Here is an 18132-nt window from a genome sequence, read left to right as displayed (position 1 = left end):
TGTAGGTTACCTAGCCGAATAGGCATAGGTAGCCCTGACTGTGGGGACGAAAGGGTTAAGAAGCAGGAAGCAAACAGTAACCCTCCCACTCCAGCACCTTGGGGAGGGGTTTCCAAGGGGTGTACGCCCAGGGGTATTTACTGGGTGTCCTGCAAGCAGCTCTCCCTCTTGTGTTCCAGCATCCAAGGTGAGAGTATCCCCTGTGATGGCTGACGAGCAGTTTTGGTGTGGGTTCCGGGAGCGGGTGCTGGCTGATGCTTCACTTATCCCCCGCATTTTAGCGGAGCTCGGGGACGCTGCTGCGGTGCGTGCCCCGGCTCCTGTTAGCTCCCCTATTGCAGCCGACGTACTTCTAGACAGAGGCGTCCCCCCTCCAGGCTTAGCCCCAGTCCCCCTCACCTTCCTAGCGGCGCCCGGCGTGCTGGGGAGGCCGCGCGCACGGCACCTGGATCCCGGGCCTTCGCTGCCAGCATTGGTCCGGCGAGGTGTCGGGCGGTAGCTCCGCCCCTTCCGGTTTCGGCTCCCGGCACTTCGTGGCGCGCTGTCTCGGCTGCACCTAGGGCTGAACGTAGCTCCTCAGTGTTAGATCAGGTAATGGGTGCACAGGCCTCTCATAACTCGCAGGCATCCTCATCAGCTGATGAGGTGCCTGGTACCCCCCCTGTTTTCCAGGGTCCCAGTGTGATTCCAATAGCAGGCAGCAGCTCTACTAGTCTCCCTGCAAATGCCCCCTTGCTGCCTGCTGCAATAGATTCCATGGATGTGGGTAGTGAGCCTTTATTTGAAGATGCTGTAGAGGTGGTGGGGGTGGGGCAGGGTTTGCTTCTTCCTATCTCTCAGGCTACATTTTTAACCCCTGCACTGCAGCCACCTAGTGCCCCCAGCTCCTTGCATAACCCCCCCCCCTCCTCCCCCCCCTCCCCCTGTGGTTGCTGCTGCACAATTGCCGGCGCCTATAGTCAGCCAGCCACCGCGTGACCGTGATGGTTGTGGGTCTGTGAGTCAGTCCCGTGGGCGTCGGTCCCGATCGTCCTCCCGGGGTTCTGGCCGATCGCGCAGGAGCAGAACTGCTGTGTCGCATCATGGGTGTAGGAGACATTGTCGCCGGGAGTCCAGGAACAGGGACAGGTCCCGCAGGTCCCGTTCATCCCGCTGGCGTTCGCCCTCCTCCTCGGGGGAGAGTTCTTGGAGTTCCGTTAGCCCGGACAGGAGGTCTCGTAGGCGTTCGGGCAGGCGACACAAGTCCAAGCCTGCTCGGAGGTCTTCGCATGGAGCTGACCGACCTGGGGCTGTAGATGCACCTGCACCGGTGGAGCGTGTGGACCCTGCTCCGGTTCCTCAGAGTGGACCTTCATCTACTCCGACTGTTGTTCCTGCGCAGACGGGTGAGTTCAACTTTGCTGGGGTTTGGGGTGATGCGGGTTCTGATCTTTTGCCTACTCTTAAAGCGGTTTTGGCCAGGTTGGAGGGTTCACAGGCTAGTCCGGCTCCCGTGGTTAGGAAGGTTTCCCCGGTACAGGCTGGGGTACATAAGGAGTCATTCTTTTGTGGTGTCAGTCCCCTAGGATCACATGTTGAGTTGGCTGTGAAAGAGAAGATTTGGGGGAACCAATATGTTGATGTCTGGTCGTTGGTGTCGGTGGATCAGCACACCATAGATAAGGAGCGCAGGCCTCAGCCTGAAAAGTCTTTTCCAGCTAGGCCAAAAGTAGCTAAGACTATGGGAAATTGGGTTCAGGCTTTTGCTGTTTTGGGTTGTATAATGGGTGAAAAGCATCCTGAATGGTGTTCAGAGCTTTTTATTTATATGGACTTGGTATATAATGCTTACAAGTCTCATGGGGGTTCGGCCTGGTGGCGTTATGACAAAGAATTTTGTCGTCGCCTGGCTTTGGCGCCTGAGGTTGGTTGGGGAGTTAAGGCAACTGATGTTTGGTTGCGCTTGATGATGGCCCAGAAGGGAACCCCCTTTCAGTCTGGGGCCGCTGGCCCAGCGTGGACACCAGGGTCAGTGGCCGTGCGGCGTCCCGGCGCATGCTGGCTATTTAATGAAGGACACTCCAAGTTCCTTAACCTGTGCAAATACAAGCACGAATGCTCCGCTTGCGGAGGTGGCCACGCTGCAACGCGTTGTCCACGGGCCCCGAAGCTCCCGGGGCATCCCGCAGCTGCTGGTGAGGGGAAGGACGCCGGTGAACGTGTCCGCGATATCCCCGTGGTTAGAGCAGTACCCCAATAGGGAGTGCGCCCGAGTTTTGAGGGATGGTTTTTCTGAGGGGTTTTTTATCCCCTTTGTTTTGGGTTCTGATGTTGGGGAGTACCCTGACAATCTAAAATCGGCCAGGGAACGCCCGGATGTATTGAGGGAAAAAATTGGAAAGGAGGTGGCCCTGGGGCGCTTTATGGGCCCGTACCGCCACCCTCCGCTGGCTATGTTTAGAGTTTCCCCGTTGGGTGTGGTGCCTAAGAAGGAGGCTGGAAAATTCCGACTTATCCATCATTTGTCCTACCCGAAGGGTACATCTGTAAATGACGGGATTCCGAAGGAGGATTCCTCGGTTTCATACGTGTCTTTTGACAGGGCAGTGGCATTAGTGCGGGGAGCGGGGCCTGCGGCCTTAATGGCGAAGTCCGATATTGAATCGGCTTTTCGCTTGCTCCCTGTACATCCGGAGTGTTTTCATTTGTTGGGTTGTCGTATGGATGGTGATTTCTATTATGATGTTTGTTTGCCCATGGGTTGTTCTATCTCATGTCACTATTTCGAAATGTTTAGTACGTTTTTGGAATGGGTAGTACGTTTTGAGACGGGCTGTTCATCGGTGATTCACTATTTGGACGACTTTTTGTTTGTTGCCCCTGCGGGTTCCCCCAGATGTGGTTTCCTGTTAAGTACTTTTCGTTTTTTGATGCAGCGTTTTGGTGTTCCGCTGTCTGCGGACAAGACGGAAGGTCCGGCCACGGTAATGTCCTTTTTGGGTATTGAGATTGATTCGGTGGCTATGGTTTTTCGTTTGCCTTCTGCCAAGTTGGAGATTATGTTACAATGGGTTGAATGTTTTTGTGAGGCAAAGAAAGTTACTCTTCGGCAGATGCAGGTGCTCTTGGGGCACTTGGTTTTTGCCTGTCGGGTAATGCCGATGGGCAGAGTTTTTTCTAGACGTTTATCTTTGGCGACCAGGGGAGTTGCCCTCCCTGGTCACCGGATCCGTATCTCTCGGTGCCTGAGGTCTGATTTGTTGGTGTGGCGGGAGTTCCTGCGGTGTTACAATGGCCATACCTGTTGGCAGGCGGAGGAGGTCTGCAGCGGTGAACTGCAGCTTTTCACGGATGCTGCAGGGTCGGTTGGTTTTGGAGCCTTTTTTGCTGGTGAGTGGTGCGCGGAGGCGTGGCCGCCGGATTGGGAAGAGAGGGTTTGGTGCCGGAACTTGGCGTTATTGGAACTTTTTCCTATCATTGTGGCTGTTGAGCTGTGGGGTGGTCGTTTTAGTAATCAAAGGGTTTGCTTTTGGACGGACAACGCGAGTGTGGTGCATTGCATTAATGGCTTGTCTTCCTCTTCTCTTCCTGTCTTGTCGCTTTTACGTCACTTGGTTCTTCGTTGTTTGGAATTTAATATTTGGTTCCGGGCTCAGCAAATATTTAGAGATTCTCTGGTGTCTGGTATTGTGCCAAGGGACTGGCGCAAGGCGAATGTGGTGCCGGATTGGGAAGAGAGGGTTTGGTGCCGGAACTTGGCGTTATTGGAACTTTTTCCTATCATTGTGGCTGTTGAGCTGTGGGGTGGTCGTTTTAGTAATCAAAGGGTTTGCTTTTGGACGGACAACGCGAGTGTGGTGCATTGCATTAATGGCTTGTCTTCCTCTTCTCTTCCTGTCTTGTCGCTTTTACGTCACTTGGTTCTTCGTTGTTTGGAATTTAATATTTGGTTCCGGGCTCAGCAAATATTTAGAGATTCTCTGGTGTCTGGTATTGTGCCAAGGGACTGGCGCAAGGCGAATGTGGTGCCAATCTTCAAAAAGGGCTCTAGGTCTTCCCCAGGAAACTATAGACCGGTAAGTTTAACGTGCATTGTGGGTAAATTGTTTGAAGGACTTATAAGGGATTACATACAGGAATACATAGGGGATAATTGTATTATAAGTGATAGCCAGCATGGGTTTACTAAGGATAGAAGTTGTCAAACCAATCTAATTTGCTTTTATGAAGAGGTGAGTAGAAGCCTTGACAGAGGAATGGCTGTGGATATAGTGTTTCTGGATTTTGCTAAAGCATTTGATACTGTCCCTCATAGACGTCTGACAGGTAAGTTAAGGTCTTTGGGTTTGGAAATTTTAGTTTGTAACTGGATTGAACACTGGCTCATGGATCGTACCCAGAGAGTGGTGGTCAATGATTCGTACTCTGATTGGTCCCCGGTTATTAGTGGTGTACCCCAAGGTTCAGTACTGGGCCCGCTGTTGTTTAATTTATTTATCAATGATATAGAGGATGGTATTAACAGCTCTGTTTCTATCTTTGCAGATGACACCAAGCTTTGTAGCACAGTACAGTCTATAGAGGATGTGCATAAGTTACAAGATGACTTGCATAGACTAAGTGTCTGGGCATCCACTTGGCAAATGAGGTTCAATGTGGATAAATGTAAAGTTATGCATCTGGGTACTAATAACCTGCATGCATCGTATGTCTTAGGGGGGATTAAACTGGCAGAGTCACTGGTAGAGAAGGATCTGGGTGTACTTGTAGATCACAGACTACAGAATAGCATGCAATGTCAGGCTGCTGCTTCCAAAGCCGGCAGGATATTGTCATGTATCAAAAGAGGCATGGACTCAAGGGACAGGGACATAATACTCCCCCTTTATAAAGCATTGGTACGGCCTCACCTGGAATATGCTGTTCAGTTTTGGTCGCCTGTCCATAAAAGGGACACTGCGGAGTTGGAAAGGGTGCAGAGACGCGCGACTAAACTAATATGGGGCATGGAACATCTTAGCTATGAGGAGCGATTAAAGGAGTTACAATTGTTTAGTCTTGAGAAGAGGCGTTTAAGGGGGGATATGATAAACGTATATAAGTATATTAATGGCCCATACAAAAAATATGGAGAAAAACTGTTCCAGGTTAAACCCCCCCAAAGGACGAGGGGGCACTCCCTCCGTCTGGAGAAAAAAAAGTTTAGTCTCAAGGGGCGACACGCCTTCTTTACCGTGAGGACTGTGAATTTATGGAACGGTCTACCTCAGGAACTGGTCACAGCAGGAACAATTAACAGCTTTAAAACAGGATTAGATACATTCCTGGAACAAAATAAGATTAATGCTTATGAAGAAATATAAAATCTCATCCCTTCCCCAATATCGCGCCACACCCCTACCCCTTAATTCCCTGGTTGAACTTGATGGACATATGTCTTTTTTCGACCGTACTAACTATGTAACTATGTAACTATGTAACTATGTCCCGGGTGTTGATAATGTTATTGCTGATTCTTTGTCTCGATTTCAGTTCCAGGACTTCAGGAGGTTGTGCCCGACCGCAGAGCTGGAGGGTCGACCGTGCCCGCCTTTGGTCTGGGGCCTAGTGACAGGAGATTGATGCCACTGCTGGAATCGTCGATGGCGGCCTCTACGTGGTCAGGACATGGTAAGGCGTGGAAGGAGTGGTGTCTTTTGGTGTATGGGCGAAATGTGTCTGGGTGTTCTGATTCGAGATTGGAGGTAACTGTGGACTACTTATTGTCATTGCGCGCTTTAAATTTTTCTGCTTTAGTGGCGCGGCGCAGGCTGGCGGGGGTTAGTTTTTATTTTCGCTTGCTAGGATGGGAAGATGTTACAAAACGTTTTTTGATTCAGCAATCACTGAAGGGATGGCAGCGTACTCATGTCCGCAAGGAACAGCGGTGCCCGGTTTCTTATCCTTTGCTTGTCTCGCTAGTACAGGCCTCGTTCAGTTGCTGTTGTTCCCCTTTTGAATCTGCCTTATACTCCGCTGCTTTTTATGTTGCGTTTTTTGGTGCTCTGCGGGTTGGGGAGCTGGTTCCTTCCTCTAAGCAGGGTTCTGGTGGGTTGCGTTTTGAGGATGTGGTTTGCTCCAACGGTGTTTTGCAGCTACGTATTCGACGGTCAAAAACCGATCAGGCGGGAACGGGAGCTTGGATTCGCCTTCAGTCGGTTGATGGCCCCGGCTTGCCCGGTGCGGGCTGTCTCCGCCTATTTGTTGATTCGTGTTTCTGGCAGACAATTTTTCTCTCATGCTGATGGTTCGGCTTTATCCCGTTTTCAATTTCAGTCGCTGTTCAAGCGGTGTCTGCAATACGCGGGGGCTCCCCCGTCCGAATTCGGAAAGCATTCCTTTCGGATTGGGGCGGCTACAGAGGCGTCCAGGGCAGAATTGTCCGTGTCTGATATTCAGCGTATTGGGCGTTGGCGCTCGGATTGCTATGCTGGTTATGTGCGCCCTGAATTGTTGCTTTAACCTGTTTTTCCTTTTAGATCCTCCGGTTGCTACGGTTGTGTTCTTGGGCCACTCCTATGTTCATCGGGCGGCACAGCGAGCGGCCTGCCGTCCTGGAGGGAGATCGTTGGGTTTCCATCAGGTCGATGCCCAATGGAGGGGAATTCCAGGTATGAGATGGCCTCAAGTGCTTTCGGAGACGGTGGACCTGTCCGGTAGGCTGAGATCGGGAGTTGTTTTGGTTGTCCACGCGGGTGGCAACGACCTATGTTTCACTAGGGTCCCCGAGTTGATAACCATTATGAAAGCAGATGTGGAACGGCTCGGGTTTTTTTTCTCCGAGATGGTTCTGGTGTGGTCGGAGATTGTTCCGCGGGTCAAATGGCAGGGTGCCAGGGATGCAGAGGCAATTGAGCGGTCCCGCCGTTTAGTTAACTCCAGGATGGCGAGGTTTGTTCGGTCTAAGGGCGGAGTGGTGGTTAGGCACAGGGAGCTTGAAGGGGATAATAGGAGGTTTATGATCAGCGATGGTGTCCACCTTAACGATATTGGGCTGGACATCTTCCTTTCTGGTCTTCAAGATGGCGTTGAACAGGCCCTTTTTGTATTGAGTGGGGGTCGGAGCTCCGTGTAGGAGTACACGGGCTCCTTCTGTGGCGTAAAGGAAGATTATTTTGGGGAGTTTTGAGGTGCCGAAGGCAGCACATGCACGCTGTGGAGACAGTGGGGCATACTGCTTCGGCTGAAGCAGTACTTCAGCAATAAGAGTTGTGTATTTCATGGTTACTGCTATGCAGTGTTATATTTATTTAACAGAGTTACATATATTTAAATAAATGAGCTGTGACCACCACCCAGCCCACTTAAAAGGTTCATGAGTGTCAGTGTTTTATTTCAGAGTGGGAGAATTTAGATTTAAGATCTGTTTAAAAGGTGTGTCCGTACAGTCTACAATAACATATGTGCATGCCACCACCTTTTAAATCCCCATGACATGAAACAACTCCTCCTTCACTCCAATCAGTGGCTCCTCTCTGGTCAATGAGGTTCTATGAACATGATAAATATATTACAACAACATAAACCTATTCAAACCATATGTTGAGCATTGTCATACCATTTATGTTATGGTCAGGCAAGCTGGTTGTTCCTTTACACAATATAATCATTCATATGACAAGCACATGTAGATCAGCCAAAATTGTTCATCAGGGAGCATGCTAGTGGTTGTGATTCCGCTATCTTTGACATCCTATAGCACATCCCTTAGAGGATTATAATTTATTTAGGAAAGGTTATTGATGTGATCCTCTATCCTAATTTACTATATCTACTGCAGTTACGCTGTAGATGAATAGCCACATTTAAGATATATGAAAAGGAGAGCGTATATCTTGCACGCTCTAAGTAAATGTATCCAACACATTTGTGATAAACATGAATGTATTGTGTAAAGGAACAATCAGATTGCCCGACCTTAACATAAATGGTATGATGATAACCATCATGTAGTATTGAATATGTTTTGAGTTGTTTTAATAAATATAGAACCTCATTGACCAAGTGAGGAGCCACTGATTGGAGAGAAGAAGGAGGTGGTCCAAGTCATGGGAGTTTAAAAGGTGGTGGCAAATACATATATGTTATTGTCCTTGTAACTCACTTTTGGCTTGACCATATTGGCCAAAAGAGCGCTGGTGTATTTTGCTAATTGTTAATGGATTTATAATAGTAGGTATTTTATCTTGTCTGTCAAACATTGGTCTGGTGTCTTGTTCTTCATATATCATGAACAAGGGACCGGGTGTAAGTATTCAGCAAAAGAAAAGCTTGGAGACTTTCAAGTGGGGCATGAGACAAACTATTTAATTGCCAATATGGATCCCAAGGTACAAATCGTTCCAGTATAGTTTTTCTCTGTGTTGGTTCCACTCCTAGTTTTGAATAAAAATACGGACGAAAATAAGGACCAAAATGAAGACCACGTAATGACCATAAGAATACTTGAGAACTCAAATGCTTCCTGTGTTTAAAGGAAAACTGACAGCTTGTTCATCCGCACTAATCCCAATACACAGTGTTATAGTGTGGGTGAACCAGATTACAATGATGTATTACTCACCCACATCTGTTGTCCAGTTTTGGAGATTAGGGTCTGTTGCTAATATGTTCACTAACCCCCTTTGCGCAATGGAGGCAGGAGTTGGTGTTCTGAGCTTCCCTGCCTCCGTCCTTTCTGCTTCCATATACCGGTGCTCTTCGCCCTGACATGGATAAAGACCTTATGAATATTTATAAGGAGAGCGGACATATCAAAGCAGAGATGACCGAGGCAGGGAAGCTCAGAACACTAGCCCCCGCCCCCATTGTGCAAAGGGGGTTAATTAAAGGGAACCTGTCATCAGATTTTAACATATATAACGATTTATATATGCTTAAAATCTTCTTCCTCACTATCCCCAGGAGACATTTCTGCCCACAGGGATGGTAAGGATATGAAGTAAGAAAGTCTCTCCCACCATTAGTAACGTGGACGGGAACTATAGTTGCCTAGTCCTGGACGGGAGCTAGTTACCTAGTCCTGGACGGAGAGCTATACTTACCTAGTCCTGTGTGGGAGCTATACTCACCTAGTCCCGTCTTCTCCGGCTGTAATTGACAGCCAACTTCTCCGCTTTGCTTCATAAGCAAACGGAGCAGAGTGGTGATGCGGGCCATGCCTGGGCTGTCAACCACACTGAGGGAGACTAGGGAAGACTAGACTAGGTGTGTATAGATCCCGCCCAGGGGACTACTTACGTGGTTGGCAGGGGACCCTATCTAACTTTATATCCTCACCATCCCTGTGGGCAGGAAGGTCTCCCAGGGATGGTGAGGAAGAAGATTTCCCCATATATAACGCATTGGCACGCGGTATATATGATAACATTAGATGACAGGTTCCCTTTAACATATTAGCAACGGGAGCTAATACAGTGTGTATCTACGGACCACGGATCCAAGTGAGCTTTACATCATTTTAATCTTATTCAACTGCACTTTAACCCTGTGTGTTGGATTTAATGCAGGTAAACCAGGTGTCAGTTTCCCTTTAAGTTACAGATGATGACTTCTTTCACATTAAATATAATCAGATTTTTTAGGTTTAATGTTGGAGTTAAAACTTAGGGTTTTTTATGTACAGTGATGAATAATTTATACCAGCAGAGGAAAACTATCTATTTGCCCTTCTACTTTGCATATCCTCCTCATATAGCAATGGAAACCTACTTGAGCAGTCTGTACCTGTGTTTCTTGTGTGATCGCTCTCCTGTATACTCTGGTAATGACTTATAGTAACACAGTAATTTCCTCTGGGACCAGATAATTTATTGCAGCAGATGATCCAGCATCTATTCATTGCTGCAGATATCGCCATTCATTTAACCTAAACACAGCTATGTCAATATTTATTGCTGGAGCACCTGCCCAGACGCCCGGATTAGGCTGGACACAAAGCTGCTTATCTATTAGCTGAGGACAGCTCAGCCCTAGTGTACTTGTAAATGATGCATCATATAGATGGACACACAAATCTACTTCCTAGCTCTAGATCAGTGGTTCTCAACCTGGGGTATAAGTACCCCCAGGGGTACCTAGCAGTTCTCTAGGGGGTACTTGAAAAAAAATCAGTAATGGCAGCCACTGGTTACTGGTCTGGACCACTTTGAAAGAAATGGTAGGCTGACGTCACTGCACCGAGGAGCGAAGCAGGAGGACAGCAAAGGGGAAGCGCGGGCACTGGGCTGCTGTGGGCAGTAACTACTATCAGCTTTGTTGCTCCACTGCCCCTGCAGACCGGGGACCTACTGCTATGAGCCATAACAATAGGTCCCCAAACCAGAGGAGCAGTGGAGCACCAAAGCAGCGGGACAGTATGGTGGCCTACAACTATATATGGGGGCAGTTTGGGGGCCTACAGCTATGTTTGGGGCACAGAGGGTGCCTAACAACTTTATGAGGACGCAAAGCGGGAACTATTACTCTGTGTGACAATAAACATGGGGAGTTTGTAAATAGACACAGACCCATTGTACTGCAGAAATGAGCCTAAAATGTTTGTTTGGCTGGTTCTGTGGAGAAGTCTTGGGAGAAATCTTAATGGCGGTCTAGGCCAGATAGTGAAAAAAGGAAAATAAACAACTCCGATTAGAGAAGACTTCACTTTGTGACATCATAGCCCCACCCCCTCAATGCAATCACACCCCCTTCCATAGACTTGCATTGAGGGGGCAGGGCATGACATCATGAGAGGGCAAGGCTATGACGTCACAAGCTCCCAACTCCAGCGTTCAGAACAGTTTGTTCCAAACACTGGAGCCAGTGCCGGGAGCTTGTGAATGCCCCTTTAATGCCAGGTTGCCAATATTTGCAGCATGTGCTGTAAAAGGCAATCAGACAGAATACCGCCCAATAGGGTCAATCCAGATGCATCATTTTTTTTCATGCAAATCTGTCACAAATATGCAACAAAAATTTATGCGTTACATATACCAATTCTAACCCATGTGGAAATGTTTTTTTTTTTTCCGGCAGCATTTACATCTAAAGTAATTCTATTATATTTTTTATTCACTGAAGGGTTGCCCCCCTCAACAATGCTGCCCGAGGCACAGGCCCGCAGGTGCCTAATGGTAAATACAGCTCTGACAACAATGTGTCCATTTGACATATCAGAAAACAGACTTTTGATGTATTCACTAGAGATGAGCGAATTTACAGTAAATTCGATTCGTCACAAACTTCTCGGCTCGGCAGTTGATGGCTTATCCTGCATAAATTAGTTCAGCGTCCAGGTGCTCCCGTGGGCTGGAAAAGGTGGATACAGTCCTAGGAGACTCTTTCCTAGGAATGTATCCACCTTTTCCAGCCCACCGGAGCACCTGAAAGCTGAACTAATTTATGCAGGAAAAGTCATCAACTGCCGAGCCGAGAAGTTCATGACGAATCGAATTTACTGTAAATTCGCTCATCTCTAGTATTCACCATTTCGGGATGCCTCTCCAGAAATACGAAATACAAAAATGATAATTGCCACATTTTATAAAAAATATTATCTGTTTATGATTCTTATGGTTTATATATTGCACTGTAGGATATCAAAAAGGTGTTTCCCATCCAGTCTTCAAAAAAAACCATCAGGTCATGTCATAAAGATTTTCTTGATATTGCACTAATTCAGTTTCTATCAGGCTTTTATTTTATTTTAATTTTTTTGCTGTATAAAATAACATAGTATTCTGCGCTATTGCGTCCAGCAAAAAAGTCTACCTTACTAACGCCTATTTCCAAAATAAGGAATGGATTCTGCTGTATGGCATACTGCTGAATCCGATCCAAAATACAAGAGCTAAGAGGGAAACAGCTTCAGCTCCATCTTCACTAGTTTAGCATTTCATCTGTAATGCCCACAGTGCCAGGCCACAGCAATCTATAGGCAATATTGTAATAAAGTAGACCACAACACAAGTAAGGGGCAAATACAAAAAGCTACATGGAGCTTTATTTGTCACCAAAGTTACACACAACATTTTAATCCTGCAGGAATGCGTGGGAATGGAGTTCCTGCACTTTTTACACAGCAAGAGCACTGTTCACATTAGCAGAAGTCCTGCAGGACCAGCCTATGAGAAATATGGGGTTCCTACCTTTTTTTTTCTCAAGACTTGACCCCTGATAGTTTACCACCGAAACGTCGTGGGTAACTTTGGTGACAAATAAAGCTCCATGTAGCTTTTAGTATCTGCTACCAACTTGTGCTGTGGACTGTGGTCTACTTTTACCAGGGTACTGCAGAATCTGCTAATAGCAAAATGTATACATAATGATCTCGTTAAATGTTATAATCCTCCCAGTTCACTGCCCCAATCATGATAAACCACCCCCTGCCTTTATTTTTATTATTTTTTCATTTTCTACCTTGATATTACTCTGTATTTTCTGCTCAGTCTCAGTCAGATTCACAGACTGGGAAGGGGCGTTACCCAGCAGGCGCAACATCATCTGAAGCCATACAGGGGAGAACTTCCTCCCTCACTCTGCTACACACAGCCCAGTGCAGTTCAGTGTGAGATGAGCTATGATTGGCTAAGGCTGCATACCTCCCCCCCCCCCCCCCCCCCCCCCCCTCAGCACTTTAGACTGAATTTCCTGATTTTGTACTTCTGCCAGACCAGCATGAGTCCAAAGTCTGTGCAAGAGATGGGGGAAATGTGCTCTGGACAAGTAAGGAGACACCTAGTGGTAGCTATTTTAAACACAAATTAAGCATAGAAAACTTCATTTTTTTTAAACAAAGTACATTAGAAAGATTTTTTTTATTTACCATAAGGAGTGCAATACGAAAAATTAGTTTTAATGACAGTGCCCATTTAAAGGGGTATTCTGGACAAAAACATCTTATCCCCTATCCAAAGGATAGGGGATAAGATGTCTGATCGTGGGGGGCCTGCTAATGGGATATCCCACGATCTCCGTGCAGGGTTCTATGCAGGGTTGCATCTCCAGTCTCAGAAACCTCTTTGTTTCCGATACTGGTGATGTGACGTTATGCCACGCCCCCTCCATTCACCTCTATGGGAGGGGGCGTGACCGCCATCACGTCCCCTCCTATAGACATGAGTGGAGGGGGTGGGGCATGACACCACAAGGGGCGGGGCGTGACGTCACGTCTCCAGTCCCGGAAACAAAGAGGTTTTCGAGACTGGATACGCAGCCCCGCATAGAATGTGGGTGCTGCTTGGAGATTGCGGGGGGTCCTAGCGGCAGGCCTCCATGATCAGACATCTTATCCTTTGGATAGGGGATAAGATGTATTTGGCCGGAATACCCCTTTAAGCATAAACCTAAACGCAGTGAGAACCCAGCCTTAGAATTTAGGCTAGACTATGTGGCAATGTTGCAGAAGATTGCAGTGTGACATGCCTGCATCTCAGCTAATGAAAGGAAATGCGACACACAAGAACTACCAGCTGCGATGCATCCACACAACACTTTGATCTTTGGCCGTATGACCTGTGTTGCAGATAACGTTGCCATGTAGCTCTAACCCTCATTCAAACACTGTGGTCATGTCACATGTTTTGCCACAATTTTCCAAAATTGCAGTGCAACCACCGAGATTTTGAGGGAAAGAAAATGTGACAAAAAAGAAGACATAAGTGTGTGAATAAGCACTAAATCAGCAAAAGGACTGAGGATTGGACTGTGAAGCATCTTAACATATAAAAGTATTCCTTATGAAATACATGCAACACCAATTAGTCTTAATGAAAAGATAAAATATTACTTACATTTCCATCCCCCACAAAGAGTTAGGACCTCTGGTATCCTAAGACATCTGCAAAGAACAACTGGTAGTCTGAGATGAGATATACAGGAGATCACTGAGGTCGGGGTATATATGTATCCCTGTCTGTCAGGTGCCTGATGGCAGTACAGAAGCAGCAGACTTGGAACGCAATGCTGGAATTAGCCTTACTGAAGACTGGCATAGAGGGAGGGACACATATGTATAATCTTCCTATACGCATGGACATCAGTAAATTGGGATTCTCATAATCTGCTTTGTTAGCTTGGCTTATTAGCCTGGTCACTAGAGATGAGCGAACCTACAGGAAATTCGATTCGTCACAAACTTCTCAGCTCGGCGGTTGCTGACTTTTCCTGCATAAATTAGTTCAGCTTTCCGGTGCTCCGGTGGGCTGGAAAAGGTGGATACAGTCCTAGGAAAGAGTCTCTTAGGACTGTATCCACCTTTTCCAGCCCACAGGAGCATCGGAAAGCTGAACAAATTTATGCAGGAAAAGCTATCAACTGCCGAGCCGAGAAGTTCGTGACGAATCGAATTTACTGTAAGTTCGCTCATCTCTACTGGTCACACAACAGACATCTATGACATGGCAAAAACCTGCATTAGGGTGGGTTCACACCACGTTTTTGCAATCCAGTTTTTTTTTAATCAGGTTTTTGAAAAATAAAAACGGATTCCTCAAAACCTGACTAAACTGTATCAAAACGTGTGTACAAAGTTTTATCTGTATACGGTTTGAAAAATGATTTCCGGTTGCATCCGTTTTTTAAGAAAAAAAACATATACATGTTGAACTTTTCACTCCATTATGAATAAAGTTTTACTTGTTTGATTGAAATTCCAAGAAAAAAAACTGTGCAAAGTCAAAAACCGTATGGTAAAAACTGGATGGAACCGTACACACATACAGGTCTGTACGGTTCCCATTGACTCCCATGTTAAAAAAAAATGTATACGGGTTAATACGGTTTTTCACCTGGACCAAAAACCGTGGTAGGCCATGGTTTTCTGTCCAGAAAAAAAAAAAAAAAAAAACGTGTGGTGTGAAAAACGGGGACAACCGTGTACAATATGGTGCATACGGTTTTGAATGGAAAGTCTATGGCCACGGTTTGCTGTACGGTTGCATACGTTTTTTTTGGGGTTTTTTTTTAAACGTATCCAAAAACTGTATAGAAAATCGTGGTGTGAACCCACCCTTAGTGATAGAAAGTAAAAGACAATGGTATAGAACTAATCAAACATATAGGAAAATGTCATAAAATGTTCATTATTTTTGATATTCGGTAAGTAGATCTTTAGTCTTGTTAATAAATTTGGTTTTGTGCAATGTGTTTACTAGGCAGCACCCCTAAAATGCCCAGAATATTGCTTAGGAACGGGCACCATAGTATTCGGCTATCAGAGTGCCCCTGTCATTACTGTAATCCACAGGGCCTTATAAAACAATACTAGACCCTCTAGCTCAGTGGTCTTCAACCTGCGGACCTCCAGATGTTGCAAAACTACAACTCCCAGCATGCCCGGACAGCCGTTGGCTGTCCGGGCATGCTGGGAGTTGTAGTTTTGCAACATCTGGAGGTCCGCAGGTTGGAGACCACTGCTCTAGCTTGTTCATAAAAATCAACTAGTGCCAGAAAGTTATACAGATTTGTAAATTATTTCTATTAACCATATCGTAAACCTTCCAGTATTCCTTATCAGCTGCTGTATACTACAGAGGAAGTTGTGTAGTTCTTTCCAGTCTGACCACAGTGCTCTCTGCTGACACCTCTGTCTGTGTCAGAAACTGTCCAGAGCAGGAGCAAATTCCCACAGCAAACCTCTCCTGTTTCAAACAGTTCCTCATGCAGACAGAGGTGGCAGCAGAGAGCACTGTAGTTAGACTGGAAACAACTACACAAATTGTTCTGGAGTATACAGCAGCTAAGCACTTGAAAGGCTTAAAGGGGGTACTCCGGTGGAATTTATAATTTTTTTTAAATCAAATGGTGCCAGAAAGTAAAGCAGATTTGTAAATTACTTCTATATAAAAAAATGTTATCCTTTCAGTACTTATCAGCTGCTGTATGCTCCACCGGAAGTTGTATTTCTTACTGAAGTTCTTTTCAGTCTAACGACAGTGCTCTCTGCTGATACCTCTGTCCATGTCAGGAACTGTCTAGAGTACAAGCAAATCCCCTTAGAAAACCTCTCCTGCTCTGGACAGTTCCTGATACGGACAGAGGTGTCAGCAGAGAGCACTGTAGTCAGACTGAAAAGAACTCAAGAACAAAATACAACTTCCTCTGGAGCATACAGCAGCTGATAAGTACTGGAAGGATTAAGATTTTTAAATAGAAGTAATTTACAAATCTGTTTAACTTTCTGGCACTAGTTGATTTAAAAAAAATTTTTTATTTTCCACCGGAGTACCCCCTTTAAGATTTTTCAATAGACATAATATACCAGTTTGTATAATTTAAACCATTTTTTTCCTCAGCAGTACCTTTTAACTGCAGTTAGTCTTTGCAAAGAGAGACGGAAAGGGGACAAAGACCAGCACTCACTAGCAATAAGTTAAACTCCAATCTAATTACATTACCTGCAATTGACACTAGAAGTTCCAGCATATTTACAGAGAAGGAATCCTCATTGAGGACCTCCTGTTACCGCACTCCAGGACCGGTGAGTTTAGAATTTCTGACAACTAAGCCTATAACATCTGGATAACATTATTTACGGCAGCACCATTATATACATATAAGCAACTACTGATTCTGAGGATAACAACTGTAACAGGACTTACTGATCGTTCATATCCCTATGTTGGACTGGTCACATTGGGGACATGTATCATTATTTGTGTATGGTAGAAGCAGTTTACCCCTTTTGCCGAATTCTAAATTATGCGCAAAAGCGCTAAATTTATCAATCATGCGCAATGAGTTTCATAAATTGCGGGTGTGGTGATTGGGGTGTTGCAGTAGGTAGCATGGTCTGGTGGTATTAACCCTGGGGGGGCAAAATGTTGTTATCCCCTTAGTGTTCGTGACGCCAGGACGTGGTTATTCCGGTATGGTAACTGCCGTCAACCAACCCAAAAACGGTTTTGTAATAAAGGAATGTCCACAGCAAGGATTCGGAATAAACTGGAACGTTTACTTGAAATGCTTAGGGAACAGTCTTTACAATTATGCAGTTCCTTCAGAGGCAACCGGGACACAGGATACCTTGCATGCTTGCTTGGACTTGTAGTTATTAAGATATTTAGACAGGCCACTGTGCTACTAATTTATTCTTTAGCTGAGTAGTAGTCACTGGATTTGTAGAGAGAATTGCAACTCACGTTTTAGAAGTGGCTGCTGTTCCTTAGGCTTTGGCCAAGATGCAATTGTGCAGGAATTGATGGTGCTTTAGTGTACAGGATGAGAAGCAGGAACTAAGAGAGTGCAGGAACAAGAGAACAAGAGAGCTAACTGAGAGACTACAGCCCCTTATATACTAGGGGGCTGGACTAAAGCCCTTTGGTTGCTAATGCCTGGGGTTCCTGTGCCCAAGGAACTCTGGGTATATCACATGACAGGAGGTCACATGACCAAGGAAGGTCCTATACATGGTATATAAACTATACAACTTTATACATACAAACAATATGTACACAATGCAAATACATTACATTTATATGAGGCAACAAGGGGGAAGCCCTGCAGGAGAGCCCTATGGACTCAAGTTACTCTTCCTGAGGGGACGTAAGGAGGGGACAGGATAAGGTCCTGTACCGGGACACCACAAACCCCCTTACTTAATAAAAGTCATCCTCGATGTCTGTCCCCTTAGGGAGAGGAGCGAAGTGGCCATTGGGCCGGATGCAGTCCTGAAGCATTTAATCACAATGTCCCATTTCAGGCTGAAGACAATAGAATGATGATGAAAATTATATAGAGTCTCTGTGCATTTGATAACGTCCGTACATGCTCTGTAACCTTTACAAACAGGGTTAAACAAGATGATAAGGGACAAGTTTCTTAAGACTCACGGAATAATAACATTCCTCAATAACATGGCCATAATGTTATACTTTATCTCAATACCTTTTTCTTTAGCAGAGGCATATTTACTTTATTATGCATCTCTAACGACTATGCATAGGAGTAGCTATCACATCTGAATATAGCTAGCAATTTTATTGACATTTGACTATGACTGAAATTTGATATTTGACTATGACTGACATTTGATATTTGACTATGACTGACATTTGATATTTGACTAAAGTATGTATGATGACTACAATGCTTCTACACACTTGACATTATCTCACTGCTATTATTTTATTTTTA

The 18132-nt window shown here is 45.7% G+C and overlaps 1 protein-coding gene across 1 annotated transcript in view; it reads right to left on the bottom strand.

Moving 5' to 3' along the window:
- The window catches only part of LOC130293478 (tubby protein homolog), a 66780-nt gene extending 49117 nt beyond the window's left edge, over positions 1–17663 (bottom strand). The window contains exons 1-2 of the mRNA XM_056542204.1: positions 17595–17663; positions 13791–13984 (exon numbers count right to left, since the gene is read on the bottom strand). Of these exons, the coding sequence (XP_056398179.1) occupies positions 13791–13798 (8 nt within the window). The 5' untranslated portion in view covers positions 13799–13984; positions 17595–17663. The remainder of the gene's footprint in view (positions 1–13790; positions 13985–17594) is intronic.
- Between the last annotated feature and the right edge of the window lie 469 nt (positions 17664–18132).

The sequence above is a fragment of the Hyla sarda genome, chromosome 10 (assembly GCF_029499605.1).
Source record: "Hyla sarda isolate aHylSar1 chromosome 10, aHylSar1.hap1, whole genome shotgun sequence".
Lineage (NCBI taxonomy): Eukaryota > Metazoa > Chordata > Amphibia > Anura > Hylidae > Hyla > Hyla sarda.
Note: the sequence above shows the minus strand (reverse complement) of the source record. Positions and strands in the feature narration are given on the sequence as shown.